The 18,337-nt window shown below is 33.0% G+C and overlaps 1 protein-coding gene across 1 annotated transcript in view; it reads left to right on the forward strand.

The window, feature by feature from the left end:
- Klhl1 (kelch-like family member 1) overlaps nucleotides 1-18,337 on the forward strand; it is a 392,040-nt gene that overhangs the window by 144,304 nt on the left and 229,399 nt on the right. Inside the window, exon 3 of the mRNA XM_005374194.2 lies at nucleotides 4,437-4,573. Within this exon, the coding sequence (XP_005374251.1) occupies nucleotides 4,437-4,573 (137 nt within the window). The remainder of the gene's footprint in view (nucleotides 1-4,436; nucleotides 4,574-18,337) is intronic.

An 18,337-nucleotide genomic window follows, 5' to 3' on the forward strand; every position in this document is an offset into this window, starting at 1 on the left:
GTTAAGGCCCAGTAAAGGATACTGAAAGGAAAAAAAAAAATCTCTGGCAATGAAATGGTAAAAGAGTAGGAAGAGGAAGAAAAATCATTCAATCAAAGGAAAGCTGAGATAAGAAAGTCTGCACTGCTTTAGCTAAAACGTGGATTTAAAGAAGTGGAAGGCTGACAATGTCAAACACCATAATAAATTGAAGTGGAATCTAGAAAAGTTAACAGTTTTGTAATGAAATAAATTCACAGTGACCTCAATAAGAGATTTCCCAGAGTGGCTGCATTTATGCACTCATTCATGCAGGTTTTGCTTCTGCTTCTCTTTCATTTGTAGAAAGTAAACATATATATATATATATAAATTTTAATTTCTGTCATACAGTACATCTCCCTCTAAAATCGAACTTGAATCTTATGCAACATTAATTCTCAACGATGTGTAAACTTTTGATTGTTCTACTGAGTTAGCCATATTTTATGTTATAGCTGATGGACTAGAATTTATTAAGTGAGTTAAATTTAATGGAATGAATTTATTTAAATTTGAACAATATAGTGAAATAATTTGTTCTTCATTATGGGACTTTCCTTCAAAGATGGATCTCAGGGCTGGGGATTTAGCTCAGCGGCAAAGCGCCTGCCTGGCAAGGGTAAAGTCGTGAGTTCGGTTCCCGGTACCGGAGAAAAACCAAAACAAAAACAACAACAAAAAAAAAAAACAAAAAACAAAGATGGATCTCATGTATGAGATCAAACACGTTAAATTTATATTGATGTAATTCTTATTTGTGCCAGGAATGATGGTACATGGCTATAATCCCAACACTTGGGAGGTTGAGGCAGGAGGATCGATCACGACGGGTTTGAAGCCAGTCTGGTTTACTTAGAGTCAGAGGCCAGCCTAAACTGGATAGTGAGACCCTATGTCAAAAAAAGTTCTTATCTGCAAGAAACATGTATATATATATATATATATATATATATATATATATAAATTTATGTTTTTCTCATATAGAATTACATTGAGTATTTCGGTAAAATTGATCATTTGAAGTTAAATAACCTAGGATGCAATAAAATTGGATGATATCTGTGTTTTAATTATTCATTCAAACATTGAAAATTAAAAAAAATGGAAATGTCAGTTACTATGTCACCATTAATTTCATAGGGAATAAATTTAAATATTTCTGACATGTAAATATCCTAGGCATTAATATTTACAAAATACCTACAAATATAGATTACTTAAAACACTTCTAAAATATATGTTGTATATTTAAGAATTATATTTCAGCTGAATAAAATGTCTGATTTTGTTCAAGCTAAATGTTACAATGCCCCCTTTCTTACAGAGAAGATAAAATATACAACAGATAAAATACAAAATTAGTAACCGGGAAAAATTTTTGCTGATTAGAATATTACGAAGAATATCAGAAAAGAATACCATCTCATTCTTTATTCTTTTCTTATCCCGGTATTCTAAGGGGGAAAAGGTGCTTTTAAAGTTGACTGGTGGTTTGCTTTCAGATCTCAACATCACACATAGTCCTCTTGACAATTCACCGTCTATATGGGACACTTTACTTGGTGAAGCAAGCGGGCTGACAAGCTTATCATTTGCTTTACCTGCTCCAGCTCGGAGATTTGGTCCTTTTCCAAAGAGTTCTCAACCTACACACACACACATAAATCCATGCACATATCAAAATCATATTGTATGATTTTATAATCACAAAGAATTTGTATTGATGCCTCTGATTTCAATTCAGTGTCATAAAGTTTTTATGTCTTGTTCCTTCCCATATCAGTAATTACTTCCTCAGTCAGTGAGTAATCTTTCTTTGAAAAGCCTCTCCCAATTCTACCAGTTGACTCTACTATACTATAAAGAAAAAGAAGTTCCTCAATTGCAAACACAACTATGAAGAACCTCTTATCTAGCAGGCACATTTTTTTAAACTATTTTCTCTTTATTCTAAGATGAGGATACACAGTTGTGTTTTCATATATCTTCATAAAATTTTATTTGCATTTATAATGTTTAAAGTACTTGGAAATTTGCAAATTTCTTTAAAACAACAATGAATACCTCAGTATACTGCAAAGTTATATATTTTTTTTAAAGCTTTGAAAAACAACAACAAAAAAAAAAAAACCCATAAAACAAACAACACCTGAAAACCTACAGTCATACACTTGTGATATTTGGAAGAGGGAGAAATATTATCTTTATATAATAAAAATTTACAATAAATTGATAAAAAAGGAGAACATAGTGCAGGTCACGTGTAATTATAGTCAATGGAAATTGACCTAGAGATTACATAGGTATCAAAATAATCAGAATAGGGAATGCACGTAATTAAAATAAATATTTTAAAACAAGTGTAGGAAGAGATCAATGTAACAAATAAAGCCATTGGAAATTTCAAAGGAGATCTGAGAAATTCCAAATCATTAGAAATTACATTAATGGGCCAGGGATGTAGCTCAGTGGCACAAGTTCCTGCCTGGCAAGTGCAAGGTCCTGAGTTTGATTCCCAGTACCAAAAAAAAAAAAAAAAAGGCTGAAAGAAATCACATCAATGTATTTTAGAATGCAGATAAAGTGAATTCTTAGAAAATGTTACATGGACAAAACAGATGGAAGACCCAACAGATCACATGAGGAAGATTTATGACTTGTTAAGTAAATGAAATGGTCAATTAAGAGTTTAACTTTCTAAGACAGGAAAAAGTCAAATCTTTTAAAAGTTCTAAAGTATCTTTAAAGGAAAAAAGTGATTGCTTTCATCTATAGTTTGGTATATAAAATTTAAAACAAGAGAATTGAATCTGACAGCTCATTTCAAGAGGATTGTCTAACTTTAATTCAAAATCAGATGAGGTAATACAAGAAAAGAAAAAGTATAGATTAGTTTTTGTTATGATTATACACAGAAAAACACCCTAAAACTGATTTATTACTTTCCTGAAAAACATGATTCATAAAATTGTGAATATTAACACCTATACATTGTAAAAGATTTTTTTGTTTGTTTGTTTGTTTGTTTGTTTTGTTTGTTTGTTTTTGGTGTTTCTCTGGTACCGGGAACCGAACTCACGATCTTGCGCTTGCCAGGCAGGCGCTTTTGCCGCTGAGCTAAATCCCCAGCCCCTGTAAAAGATTTTTTAAAAAGACTTTTGCAACAGTAGAAATTAAAGAGGTAATCCTGACTTAAGAAAGTCTGCATTTGATATAAAAATATGTCCACAAGGCATCATAGTGGAAAGAAAAACCTGAAATGTCTTCTTTCCATGTAGAGAAAAACAGAAATTTGCACCTGTACTACAGGCCAGGCAGGCTTATATAAATTTGGGAGGAGATTAAAGTAACTACAGAGAATAATTAGGATTTGCTCAAAATGAGATGATGTCCAGATGATATAGTTCTTTTCCTAGCAAAGAAATAGTATAAAGAAAAGTAAAATAACTAATGTGCCTCATAAAAGATGGATATATATGACATTTCAAACAACTAATCCTAATAAAAGTGAATTATACACAATGTGAAGAAAACTGAAATCTATACAGAAATTAACCAAAATTACATGGCAGCATTGAGAAAATGTGAAGTTTGAAAATCAAGAAGGTAAAGTATTGTGACTACATGGGTAGATATACTTTTTTTTTGTTTGTTTGTTTTTCTCTGGTACCAGGAACCAAACTCATGACCTTGCGCTTGCCAGGCAGGCGCTTTTGCCGTTGAGCTAAATCCCCAGCCCCATGGGTAGATATACTTTTGAAAGTGTCAGTTTGTATAAAAAGTCCACCTATCCCCAAATAAAAATACAAAATCAGTACATGGAATACAAATTTCATAGGAGTGATTGCAATTAAAAGAAATATTTTGAACTTGGAGTTTTAAAATTTGACTTGTGAAGAATCAAATTCCCCTAATACAAAAAGAAAGGATTTGCCTTGTGGATTATAAACCCATAGCTAGATCTGTAGTATTATAAGCCTTTATTTCACTGCAACAAGAACAGGGAAATAACAAAATTAGAAGAAATTTCAGGAAGAGATTAATATCCATTCAGGTATTGAATTAATGATTTACATGGCACTATAATTTAATGGAGCAAATAACAGTTGTAAAAACTTGTTCAATGTGTATAGAGAAATAAAATTTGATTTTTATGCAAAAGGAGTGAAATCCTTAATTTGAAAGGAAAAAACACATATAAAGTGATGAAAGAACATACAGTCACATACTCTGACAAAACTTGGCACCAGATTTCTTGAATTAGTTCTTTAAAAAGCAATCCAGAAGAGAATTTTTTTTTTAAATGAAATCTTTAATTGAGTGAGTATTGGTTTTGTCCTCTGTACTGAATTTTGGTTGACACAGAGTTTTTATGCTGTAGATTCGTGACCTGAATCGAACTCTGCCTCTTTCAGGCTGGTTCTGAGCTCCGTCTCTGACTATTTTGCGGCTATGTTTACAAGTGACGTTTGTGAAGCCAAGCAGGAGGAGATCAAAATGGAAGGCATAGACCCCAACGCCCTCTGGGACCTTGTTCAATTTGCATATACAGGTACTGTAAATGAATTACATTTTCCCACTGATGTCTTAAACATTTTAGCAAATTTGTTTTGAGTAAAGATTTATTGCTTGTAAAAAATATTTACCAGTAGCTTTTTCCATTTGAAAACTGACTGCAACGTAACGTTTCTTGGTAATGTGTTATTTCAATGTAAAAAGTTACAGAATATTTAATGTAGATGACAGATTTATTTGAAAGGGATAGTAAAACATTATTTAGAGTTGTAAAACTAAGTAGATTTGAAACTTTCCTATCTAAAATACTGGTATAATTATTTATCTTTTCATCATATTTAGGGAATTAAAATAATTTTGATAAATGTTTTTAAATCTTGTTCAATATACAATATTACCTGTATTGTAATAGAATAAATAAGCCATACCTTTGCTCTCCAGAAGCTTTCAGCTGAGGGAGCTAAAAGGCTCAGAAAAAAACCTATGACATAGTCCCAAATGTTAAGAGCAAATTGGAAGGCATACAACATGCTTTCCCTAGCATTGTTAGGGTTAACATTGATTAAAAAAAAAAAAAAAAAAAAACTCTTAATAACACTAAGATTAGGAAAAACGGAGATGATGAAATCTTCTTAGAGTAGCAAAGGCTGATAGTATGGATTGGTGATTGTTTGACGTAATCCTTTTTAGAGATAATGTGTGACTCATTTTGCCTAAATCTGATCATCCTGTGCGATATGGAGAGGAAGGTAGACGGGGGCATCATTACCAAGGCCCTAGCGTCCCTGAAGCTGTACTTTTCTGGTAAAAGAAGTAAGAGGCAGCATTGGAAAGTTAAGCCACTGGAGGCAAAGACACTGGATGTGTTGGAGTCTGTCTTTTGTAAGGGTTTGCCTTACCACAGCCAGGGATTTGTTACTATTACGATGACGCTTAGTAAATGAATTCTCTCGTGGCAGGGGAGGAGAACATACGCTCTAAATTCAAGTTTCAAAGTGTCAGTGCGAAGGAAGGACAGACATTTTCTGGTCTCAGAAATTCTCAGATAACATTTTGACAGAGCAAAAATTCCGCTAAATACTTAGTGCAAGGCTTTATTCAAGGCTACTGCAGAGTGGAGAGATACCAGAACTCAGGCTGAAATGAAGGCTGGGAGAGCCTTTACACACTGCAGTGAGGCAGGCCCCAGTGACTGTTTGTATTTGCTGACTGATTTGTTTGAACGAAGCGTAAATTCGGTCATGATTTTGTGATGCGGTATCTTCACAATTTGTAGCAGTGTGTCCACCTGTTGTTCACCTTCCGCCTACAGAATCTACAGGATAGAGAAGCTGTCTCCCTTAAGGGTTACATTTTAAAAACAGGGCATTCAGGTTCTTGAGGAAAAAAAATTTCTGGTTTACAAAACTGGCATGAAGCTTTAAAAAAAAAAATATCAGAAAGCAGTAGAGAAACAAGTACAGTGTTGCATTTCCCAAAGTAAATTCTCTAAGTGAGGTGAAGACTGAGAGTTTTGGAAGAGTTTATCCAAATTCAGGCAAACTGAAGGAACAGTTAAGACCTTCTCAATTCAATTTCATCTTGCTCACACTGTAAAACAGCAATAAAAAGCACTTACCTCAACCTCAAAGAATCAAGCACAGTCACCTGGAATGGGACAAATTTTGAAGCTAATGTTTTAGAAATGCTTTCAGCAAGAAAAGCCACAGAGTTTACACTTGTCTACACGCCCTGCCCTCCTTGAATTGCTCGTGTGTAAAACTAGGTCAAAAGACACTCAGCATCCTGCTGCATGAAGTTGGAAGGTGCTGCAAAGCTCCCTGCTGAATGTAATGACCCAGATTTGGCTGTGCTTTACAGAGGATAGGCAGGATACAAGCCACCTCACAGCTACTACTGCCGCTTTAGCCTTTGCTCCTGTACATTGTTGTACCTGGTGCTTGATAAACTCCAAATTGTGTGTTTACAGAAATGTGCCAGTTGATCCAATAACCAATTTGGTGTTAGTGGAGACATTGTAGGAAAGAGATAAAATATGTACCTACATGTAATGTAACAAGCTACAACAATAGAAAAGATCAAGTGATAAACTGTACATAACAGGAAGGATAGAAGGTATCTGTGTAAGTGTCTAGGTAGCTAGCTTGCTAACTGATCTAGAAGACCTTCATTTGAAGAAAGCTAAACATAAATTTATCCTAGAAGGAAGAAAAAAATGAGTAGGAACATTGTATGAGTAAAGGTTCAGCCATGTGAGAATCTATTCTTAGTTTTGAAAGTTTGCAAAGCTTTGGAGAAACTTAAGATCAAGTATGTCCATACTTGGTAATTATTAGTAGCAGAAGCAATGCGTTCAGTAGAAGTGCATCAGAATATTTAAATGAGTTCAAAATTTCCATAAAATCTGGAAAGTGTAAAATGTGAAAGCACTATATGTGGCTAATTTATTTCATTAACTTGGAAATTAAAGAATAAATGAATAAAGTAGCTTGAAATAAATTTTGATTAATATAGGTTTTAATTAATATGGAGTTGAGTAATTTTTGATTTGGAGGAAGAAGGGTCATCTATCCAACAAGTTTATGTAACAAAATGTATATGTAATAAGATAATGGGAAACATCCGGCACACTTTGCTTTTTCTAGGCCAGTAAATTACAGGAAGAAGGGACTTGGGAAGGTGCAGTAGGAGCTAAAGAAAATATTTAGTCCTCTTATCCTGGTTACTAGGTATCAAAGAGTGAGTACTGTTCCATGACAATATAAGCTCACCCTGAAAACAATTTACTCAATATATATATATATATAGTTAATATTTCCCAATATTTAAAATAAAATATGGAAAAGTGTTAACATCTGTGTTGGCAAAATTAAAGAAAATATTCTTAGGTGTGTGTAGGATAATCCGTCAGTTATAAAAATGGTGAATATTTGCTCCAGTGCTCTGTTGCTTCTTGGCTTAATAAAAGAAACCATGCAGTCATTTTGTCATTTTAGCTGAGCAATGGGAAGCAGTGAAAACTTGCACTCCTTCTAGAAATAATTACAGATATAATAGGAAGGTCATACACCATTCCAGTAGAATAATCCCCTGATGTGTATCATGGCCCCATGATCAAACCACCTCCTGCTACCCACCTATGAGCCCGTGAAGCTTGGGGGGAGCATCCAGACATACAGCATGATGCATTACATATGTTAGATGTGAACACTTGTCCACATAAGTGTAAATCTAGAATGACCAAAAATAATAGAGTCACACTTGCTATATTTCCAAAGTGCATTGATAAAAACCATCATGAGGTAAATAAGAAATTTATCTATTTTAAGTTAACATACAAACAGATTTTTCAGTGCTACAGCCCAATCACTGAGGTAAAACTACCTGACCAAGATCAATATCGAGACAAGAAATATCAAGATCAATAATGAAATGGGACTATGAATGATAGAACAAAAATTAAATGATATTTTCTCTATCATAGCTCCCCTTTGTCAATTATCAGTTATGACATAGGTGTATTGGAGTGACTTATGACGTGCTTCCTCTCAAAGGAGTTTGGGCAGTTTAAATTGAATCTCATATTGCCAAACATTGTTTTGATCTAGGTTTGGTTCATCTGTCCTCCCAGCTCATGCTAATTTCTTGCAATACTGCCTAGCAATTGGAGTAGGTTAATGCATAATACATCTCATCCTGCAAACACACCGACCAGTATTCACATTTTAGTATATACATACTATGTGCTACGTCCTTTATTGGATTCTGGAAACAATGGGCCAAATTATACAGAAATACAAAATTTAATGAATTTCCAAATTTAAAATGTAAAGCAACTTTCTTCTCTTGTCCTTTTGTAAAACAAAACCAAAACATACTTGTAAATATACACAGCCTAGTTTTCTTCATTGGTAAAAAAAGTGTAAATGAGGGTTACTATATGGATTTTTCCATGTGTGTGCTCATACATATGCACATATTTGGATTTCAATTTCCAGTCACAAATTGATGATCACATTGTATAAGGAAAGGAGAACATTGAATATATTTGGAAAGGATTCATTTAGGCTTACTATATTGTAAAGTTGCATTCAGACTGATAGAAATTTCCTTGTGGTTTATCTCTTGCATAATCCTTACTATCCTGACAGCCATGAAAATATACGGTGTTCATTGACGAGGAAGGAAATAGAGTTCTAACAAATATGGGAGATGGAAATGCAAGGTTAGTAACAGTGTCAGGTCCTGTAGAGAACTGATAAGGACAAAGTTTAAATAAAGGAAGCTGTCCATTTACTAGTGGTATTAAAAAAGAGGAGTAGAAAATTAAACTGCCACACGGCAAACCTTAAATCTCACTGAAGAGTTAACTTATTTATTAAAGAGGCTTGTGTGCCAGTGAACTTAATTAAAGTCTTTGTACATGCAAAGGAATGTTAAGATAGCTTTTGCTTATTACCAAATATTTGAATGAAATAAATAGTCACACATAGGCACCGAGATGTTTAATGTTCTTTAATATTAAAGAGCATATATCAGTATATCTAGCCAGAACTTTACCATCTGAATTCCCTTCAGAATTTTTATGATAATTAAAAGTAAATTACTGTTTAATTTTTTATTACTGGTTTAATTCAAGTGGCATGAATCATGCAAGCACATTAACAGAATATTACTTTTAAACATAGGGCTTTTACAGAGGGAAAATTTTACTGCTAATAAGAGAAATTGAGACTGAAAATAATTTTTTTGGTATTAATAATACCCATTACTTTAGAACATCGATTAAAGTAATTATCTCAGGATGCTGAAACAACATTTATACTCAGTAATGAAAAAAGTAGGAAGAATAAAAATAAAATAAATTAAATCAGCTATGTGGTTCTATCATATTTCTAGTTTTCAATTATCTTGCCAAGTGATCTTGTTTGCTTTTGAGTGTTCATGTCTGTGTATGCACACAAAAGTAAATCTGAATAAATTTAATTTTGGGGAAATTATTTCAAAATAAGTTCTTAAAATGATATATTTTTGTGGATACTATGGTTGATTTGCTCTTAGTGAACAGTATTTTAGCTTTATGCTGTGGAATTTAACAAAGGAACTACCATAAAGCAGATATGTGAATCCCGACATTTGCAATATGTGAAGGTTATGTATCTACCCTAGAGTAATGCATATTTTCTTTTTAAATGGCTAAGTTAATTTTCCTGACTTAATTTATAAGCGATTTAGCTTTCATGCAAAGTCTGTATTGATTTTGTGGCATTGTTACTTCCTGTTTTGTAACTGTAAAAACTTTCTTTTACTTTGGGTTCTCCAAGTTAGGATTAGAATCAGATGCTCTCTTATTTATCGTTCAGATGCATACTATGCTTTCTTCTACATTAACAAATGTTTGACTATATGTTCCCAGGACAATTTCACCTCTAATGAAGCCCAACACATCTATACCCTTTATGATATTGTATTCAAAATGTAGCATAGTGTATCTCATAGAATTTCACATTAGTTATGTGAGATTTACTTTGACCTGCAGGAGGTTTGATCTTTAAATGAAAATCATGATATGGGACACTGAGTATTCATTCTAGTTATAAGGCCTTTGTTCTAATTGGCACATAAATTTCTCCTCCTTATTTTGTATTAACTGTTTTGAATATCCTTTAGACAGTCATTGAATATGTGTGAATCTTGGTCAAATTACATAGATTTGTGTACATATGTGTGTTTACTATTGAGTATGACCCCAGAGCACTCACATTGAGCTATATTGCCAGCCCTTTCTCTTTTTTATTATTTTCAATTTTGAGACGGAGCTTTGCTGTCACTAAGTTGCCCAGTTTGGGCTGGGACTTGCAATCTTCCTGCCTCAGTATCCACCGGTGTTTGGTTCACACCTGTGTGCTGTCATGCCCTGCTACTTAGATTTATGTAATCTGTGCCAGAATGCTTTACTGCCCTCAAGACCTCAAGAAACAACAAAGAAGCTGAGGCTGTGGAGAACAAAAAGTAAATACTCCTGCACTGTTGGTGGGAATGTAAACTAGTACAGCTGCTATGGAGATACTGAGATTTCTCAAAAAACTAAAAATAGAAATTCCATTTTACCCAGAAATTCCATTGGACCCAACCATACTCCTTCAAGGTATCTTGTGAGAAGATGTAAGGCATCATATGACATTGATGTGTCATATCATATTTATAGCAGCACAGTGCACAATAGCTGCATCTTGAGAATGGACCATATGTCTGTGACTTATGGCTTAAATGCAGATGACCCCCCAAAGTCTCATGCAGTTATAAGTGTGTATTTTTCAGAGGTAGCTGGATCCAGTACATGTTCTGCTAAAGTGAGCACTGGTGGCTGGATCTAGAATGTGTGATGCTGGGATTGATTCATGTTGTTTGTCTGTTAATACAGGATCTCCCCATGTAATTGAGGCTGGCCTTGAAATCCCTATGTAGTACAGGCTGACCTCCACCTCACAGGGATCCTCCTGCCTCAGCCTCCTGAGTGTCGGCATTACAGGTGTGCTCCATCACCCCAAAACTCTAAAGAACCAGTTTGACTTCTGGTTGTGTGCAAAGTTGTTTAATCTTGACATGCTTACATATTTTGTTCACTAAATTGAGTGACTGTATTGTACAAAGTAAAGAAGCAGTTTGGGTATTTATTTTCTGATAATCTCTTCAGATAAGGAATCTTTGTGTGTTTTTCATTATCATTATTTTTATGAGACAGGGTCTTGCTGTGTAGTTCAGGCTCGTTCATGCCCTAAGATTTTATTGGAGACTGAGATCAATGACGGCAGTGCTCAGGCTTTGGCTTGGGTACAGTTGTGGGTTTTTGCCAGATCTGTATCGAGAATCCAGAGCAAAGTTTGGGTTGAGGGGAGCTTGATTACTGAAAAGATTAACATGAAGCTAAGAACTTTTTATTAGGACAATGAAAAGATGCCTTTAGGAAATTTCAGAAAACTTCAATGAACATTTTTTGAATAATGATCAAATTTATTTAACCTAAAATTAAGTAAGAGGACATTCATTTATTTTTTTCACAAGTTAGTATTTGCCGAAGTAACCTAAACAATCTGTATGTAAGACCTTGTGTATAAATCTCACTGCTTATATTTATTGAAACTAAATTTTCTATTTTGCAAAATGGCTTAAAATTTTTTCCAAATTAAAATATATAAATGAGGAAAACTAAGGAGTAAATAAGATAATTTGAATGTTCTTGGATAGTGTTTTGAGAAAAATTTCATACTTATTGGATAATTAAGTACATTTCCTCAACAGTATTTGATAATTATTATGCTTCCACTTCTCTAGGCCTAAGGCATGTTGATTAATATGATTACTTAGAGATGATGATTTCAACTCGGGAATATTCATATTTTCCGGATGAAAGTGGTGATCTTTAAAAATGACTAAAAATCATAGCAGAAAGGGAAGATGATAACATATTAAACATATTTTCAGAGCCAAAATAGAGTCACAATGAAAATCATCTGTTACACAAACAAACAATATGTGCCAATAGATGAAGCCCTGAAGAGAGGAGTAGTATATAGTGGATCGGTAGACATAAGAAAGATGATAAAACTCTTGCTGGGCATGCTGGCACACATCTATAATCCCAGCTGTCAGAAGTCTGAGGCAGGAGGATCTCTTTGAGTTCAAGGCCAGCCTGGGTCATGTAGTGAGTTCAAGTCCAGCCTGAACTACATAGCAAGACCCTGTCTCATAAAAATAATGATAATGAAAAACACACAAAGACTCCTTATCTGAAGAGATTATCAGAAAATAAATACCAAAACTGCTTCTTTACTTTGTACAATACAGTTACTCAATTTAGTTAACAAAATATGTAAGCATGTCAAGATGAAACAACTTTGCAGACAACCTGAAGTTAAACTGGTTCTTTGGAGTCTTAGGGTGATGGAGCACACCTGTAATGCCGACACTCACGAGGCTGAAGCAGGAGGATCCCTGTGAGGTGGAGGTCAGCCTGCACTACATAGTGATTTCAAGGCCAGCCAAAACTACATGGGGAGATCCTGCCTCAACAAAAAAACAAATAAATAAAACCCAACAAACGACAACCAGAAAACAAATAAATAAACAGCTTATTCTATGAAAGCATTTTTCTGCTTTCCTTAGCTAAAATCTGCCTGTCAAAATACCATTGTCTTATATGTATCCTTTTCTATTTTTTTTTTAAATAAAAGGAGGAAAACATTAACAGACAGACAACCTTTTACAAAATAGCAAAAGAACAGTACAGACAATACAGAGTTACAAAGTGGTAGAAAATTTACAATGCTCATTGTATTATATATTTATATCTTCAAAGTGGTTTCTCATGAAAACAGATAGAGACATGCAATATTGATCAATCAAGGATTCTAACAGTTTCTTTCAGCAAAGAAACAGAAGACAGTAGATCAACTATGTTAACTATCCCATATATGCATACATACAAAATTTATCCTATGTATCCTTTTCTATCTTATGCCTATTTCTAACTGAAATAGAATATGGAGAAAGAAAAAAATCAAAGCAACTTAGATAATCCAATCAAGTTATGGCATTTGTGTTAGTTGTTACTTTTGTTCTGAGGTACATATGATGTATATAACTTGAAATTCAAATAAACAAGACTTGGAAATTATATTCAAACTCAAATCTACAAGACCCATGATATGAATTGTGTCACAGCATTTTTAAGGTGCTATTTGCATTCTAGAAATGATATAATTATTTGTTTTCACTTCTCAGTATTAAAGTTTATTTTATAAAAATGAACCTACATATTATGCTTAACAAAAATACACTGTTTCTTCTGCTGATTGATTCAAGTTGAAATGTTGTTATCCAGATACACAAGGCACTAGCAATTTCATGTATTAAATGAAACAAAATTTAAACATTATAATCAAATGCAATTGTTTGCATGGAACAATTAATGTAAGAAATTTTATTGTCTATGCTGAACTTAAAAAGGCATGTTCTTCATAAAATCCTACACTAATTAATGAGTTAATCCATTTAATTTTTATCTTTCCTGAAACTAACATGTAATTAAGTGTAGACTGGAAAACCATTTTATTTTACTATCCATAGAGACTAGTAGATGTGAGCAAAGAAAATCTGTAGAATTCACTATGTACAGAATTATGAACTATAATATACTAACGATAAAGGATATATTCCATCCCTAAAGGGAGGGAATTTAACAGCTGATATCGATCCATTGAAATTGAAATTCATTGTTTCTTTTCTTTTCTTTTTTTTTTTTCCGGTACTGGGAATCGAACTCAGGACCTCGTGCTTGCCAGGCAGGCACTGTGCCGCTGTGCTAAATCGCCATCCTCCACATTGTTTCGATGAAATCATAATTTTTAGTTAGAAAACAATTTCTTCTCTTCAGAAGTTGGACATATGAAAAGTAGATTTAAATCAATGTAATTAAAGTACAAGACACATGTTTATTCTAAAACTTACTCTCAGTGGAGTTTTATAGGGAGCAGATAAATAGCTAGAAGTGGAAGACTATTGGTCTTTGCTGTCCCAGACTCATTTTACAGGTCCGTGCCTAACTTTCTTTCACTTTTCCCAAAGTGGACAATTGAACTCTGAAATGTGCAGCATTCGTTGCTGAAAATAAATGAAAAAAGATTTTTATTGTAGCTGGAAGGGAAGTATGACAAGTTTTATGGACATGAGATCCATGTTCATACAACATCACAAGTAAACTTGTACTACATTTCCTAAAACTTGATTTCTATAAGTTTCAAAAGACAAAGGTTTTATTCTTTTTTTTTTTTTTTTTTTTTTTTTAATTGGGAATCCAACTCAGGACCTTGTGCTTGTTAGGCAGGCACTGGTGCTGCTGAGCTGTACTCCTAGCCTGGTTTTGTTCCTTATGGGATGAAAATAAACTAGATGCCAAGTAACGTGGTAGACACTGAAAATAAAAAGAAAGGGGGGGGTGATATGTATATACATAAGATAGCTAAGATAATTGTACTACTAATTTCTATTAGTTCATTGAAGGAACAGTTAGTGCTTATGTGTTTGATCAGTTTCTCATGCCTGAACCTGATAATCTGAGCCACTAATTTGAAGATCACAGTATGCAATATAATAACCACTGTTAATTTCTGATCATCTTGTTTTGAAATTTTGAATTGATTTTATCATTTTTCATCTCTTTTATCTCTTTAAAATAAAAAAGTTTTAATTTGGGGGCAAATACTTCAATTGCATTAAAAATCAAATTTTGGTAACTTAAAAATTTGCATTAATGCACTAGAGATTACAAAAGGGTGCAGCTGAAGGACTCTACAGTGTTCCTTTACTGAAAGTCAGAAAATCCAATAAATTACCTTTATCATACATAGAGAGACAGATATATAGACAAACCTATCATTTATCATAGCAAAATAATTCCAAATCATTAGTGAAATTATTCTATCCATCCACAACACTGAGCAAAATCCTTAATACTACTTCTGGGCTATGCATAGATTTCTTTTTTTTTTTCCAGAGTGCAGGATGTAAAATTAAGGCAGAAAATAGTGGATAGGTATGACTGAAATCATTTCTGCTACATGAGCAAGCAGAGTATCAACAGTGATCAGACATCTTGATAGTCTTCACTTGATAGAATGTGGACAGACTAAAAATCCACAAACTTGTTCTAATTGTAATCATCAAAATCTAAATCATAGGATATTCTATGAAATATTGGACTTGTGCCCTCAGTACTGTCATTTATCAAAAGCAAGAAAATAAGAGATGCTCCTACAATAAAAAAAAAAACCTAAAGAGACATAATTATTAAGGAAACACAGTGTCCAAAATGGGATTCTAAAGCAGAAATAAGATACTAAATAAAAAATCAAAAGTGAGTGCATGTCAATAAGGAAATTGTTTAATAGTAATATATGCAGTTTGTTCATGAATATTAGGTGTTCTATATTAAAGCAAAATATTATAAATGATGGAATGAGATATATGCTGTTTGAGAAGTCTGAGAGTGCTTTGCAGTTTTCTGTTAAACTAGAAGCATTCTTGTTTGCAAAGTATTTTTTTAATCTCAAGGGGTTACTAAAAGTATTTATTCTAATTTTTTTAACATTGCTTAAGTGATGATGATATATTTTCATTTCTTTTACTGGCTAGTATGAAAGTAGCCCTGGTGAAGAGTAGGGGGAATGTTGCCCAGATGGCACCTACAATGGGTTTTTGGGCAGTGTTTGCACTTCTCTGGTAAAAGACACATATCTAATAGAGCTATTACAGGAAAATACATCCTGTCTCAATAAAACTAATGTTATGGCAGAACTAGTTATGATATATGCATCACAATTGTTAATGGTGAGCCCTTATTTAATAAAAATAGAGTAGCACAAACATATTCTTATATAATCTTCACTTTCTCCATTCCATTCTTTCTCTATATATTTTCTTTCTAATAACATATAAATTTAAATATATTTTCTCCTACCACATGGAATTAAAATTTACTCTTATGTACTTGGAATATCCAGTCACAGCAGCATTCAATTAAAATGGGAGTGAACAGGAATATTGCATACCTTTATACACTAATCTTTGAATTTATTTGTTGAAGCAGAGAAGGATGATCCAATTTTCAAACTCTGTGAACAGGGTATGTGGCATTTATGTGGGTTTTTGTCCTTGCCTAATGACTGAGTTGGGCACTCTTCCATGACTTGAAATTTGCCAAAGCACCATGGAGGAAAGAATCCTGGAAGCATTTTGGTAAAATTTGCTTTAACTTTTATTAAAGAAGTACACATGATGAAATAGTTCCTCTTTGATATCTCTATCGATACTATCACTATATTTTAATATATATATATTTTCTGTCTCAGTCAAAAATGTGAAACTATAGCAACCACGAGGAAACTGAGGAAGTCATTTGTCACTTGAGAAGATGTCTGTTACCTGATAATATGTTGACTTTCAATTTGTTAGTTCTGAAAACAAATTTCTTCTTAATGAATTAAGAGAAATTATAAATAATTCCTTAATATCTGGCAATGATTTCTACAGGTTTATTTATCACTACCCTATATTTTTAGGTATCCAAAGTTTCACCTGATTATCAGGCATTTTAAAGCCAGTTTTCTTTGCATTTAAGTGAAAATATTGTGCATTGTCCTCTAATTTAGTCTATGGGAATATTGTGCTGTGAAAGTTAACTTTGAATGAAAGTTACATTTTTCACCATCAGCAGCCATGTTTTTAGTACGTTAACTTTTAAGTCAAATACTTGGCAGACTTATGGTTTTTTACTAATAAGTGTCTCAGAGAAAAGGCCAGGGTATAGATATAAAGAAATACATCATGCGTGAGGAAGCTCAATTTGTGTGCATTCAACCCCAGCACGCTATTATTCCATTTGTGCCTTCTGGCCTTTGCAAAAGTGTCCCTTCATTGGGAGTTGACCAAAAATGAGACATTGTTAACTCTTTAAGACAAGCAATGGTTTTAATACTCAAATTAACCTAAAAATGACAGTAAGTAAGTTTAAAAATTGTTCTCTATATGGCTGTGGGTCACAAGAATGCACCGTGCTACATACGCCTCTAGTAATAATAATGCACTGCAAGAGCAGATGGAGGGGGAAGTCAAGAGGAGGGACAGGGATGAAAAATAAATAAGATGTGTGATGTTCATGTACCAATTCCCCATGATGAATGCAAACATTATGCATGGAAAACACGGATTCATAAAACAAAATTTAAAAATACAGAAATGATTTTGAATGTTTTCTTTATAGGGAAATCATAAATAAGTTAGATATACTTAACCTGAGTTAAACATTGCACACTGTATAGATGTAAAAAAAAACCTGAAGAGACACACATAGCTATGTATAATTTTTATTTTTATACATTTGTTATACTTATTAAAATAGAATGTAAAAACTAAATCTGCAAAAGTACTTTGTAAAACTTCCTAAGTTTTTTATTATACAATGAAATGAAGAAATGTTGTGCTAAAATTCATTCTGAATTATGATGAAAGGCTCTGCAGGTAGTATTGCAATTGGGACTAAATTTGCATGATTTCACAAAGAAATAACATAAATGTCCTATAGCTTATCACACTGAAATATTTTCTATGTATTTTTATTTCAATTTTGATCTGAGAAGGTAAAAATCACATAGAGACAAATATATACAACAAATGACTTTTGTATGTGAGACTCACATTTGTTGTATTATTTTAGAAATGTATTTCCATGTATTTTCCGTGATAGTATAATATGTGACTTGCCATAGTTATAATTTCAAATTCTAGATATTGCAAAATTTAAGCAAAATATTAATACTTAATTGATAAATTCTTGAATTATAATATATATTTATATAACTTTTAAAGCATTTGACTCCTCAGAAAACTTTATAGCCACTGTCAAATCATTTTATTCAATTCATTTATACAATATATTAGAGTGTTTTAAAAACTTTATTGATGAGTAATTGGAAACTGTTTAACTGAACTTATACAAGACATAGAATTGTATAAATTTGACATATGTACATTCTTATAGAACCATCTCAGAAACAAAGCAAATGGTATTATCTGTTAACACAAAGTTTTCTTACTTCATTTTGTAAAATATATTTTTGCTCCTTTTTATGCTCACTTCATACATAAGCAAAGTAGTATGATTTCTGCCAGAGTACGTTATGTTGCTTCCCCAAAATTTTAATTATGCGAGATTATAGACTGATACTTTTTAAGGTTTAACAGT

Source organism: Chinchilla lanigera, unplaced genomic scaffold (assembly GCF_000276665.1).
Source record: "Chinchilla lanigera isolate Chin_1 unplaced genomic scaffold, ChiLan1.0 scaffold00003, whole genome shotgun sequence".
Classification (NCBI taxonomy): domain Eukaryota; kingdom Metazoa; phylum Chordata; class Mammalia; order Rodentia; family Chinchillidae; genus Chinchilla; species Chinchilla lanigera.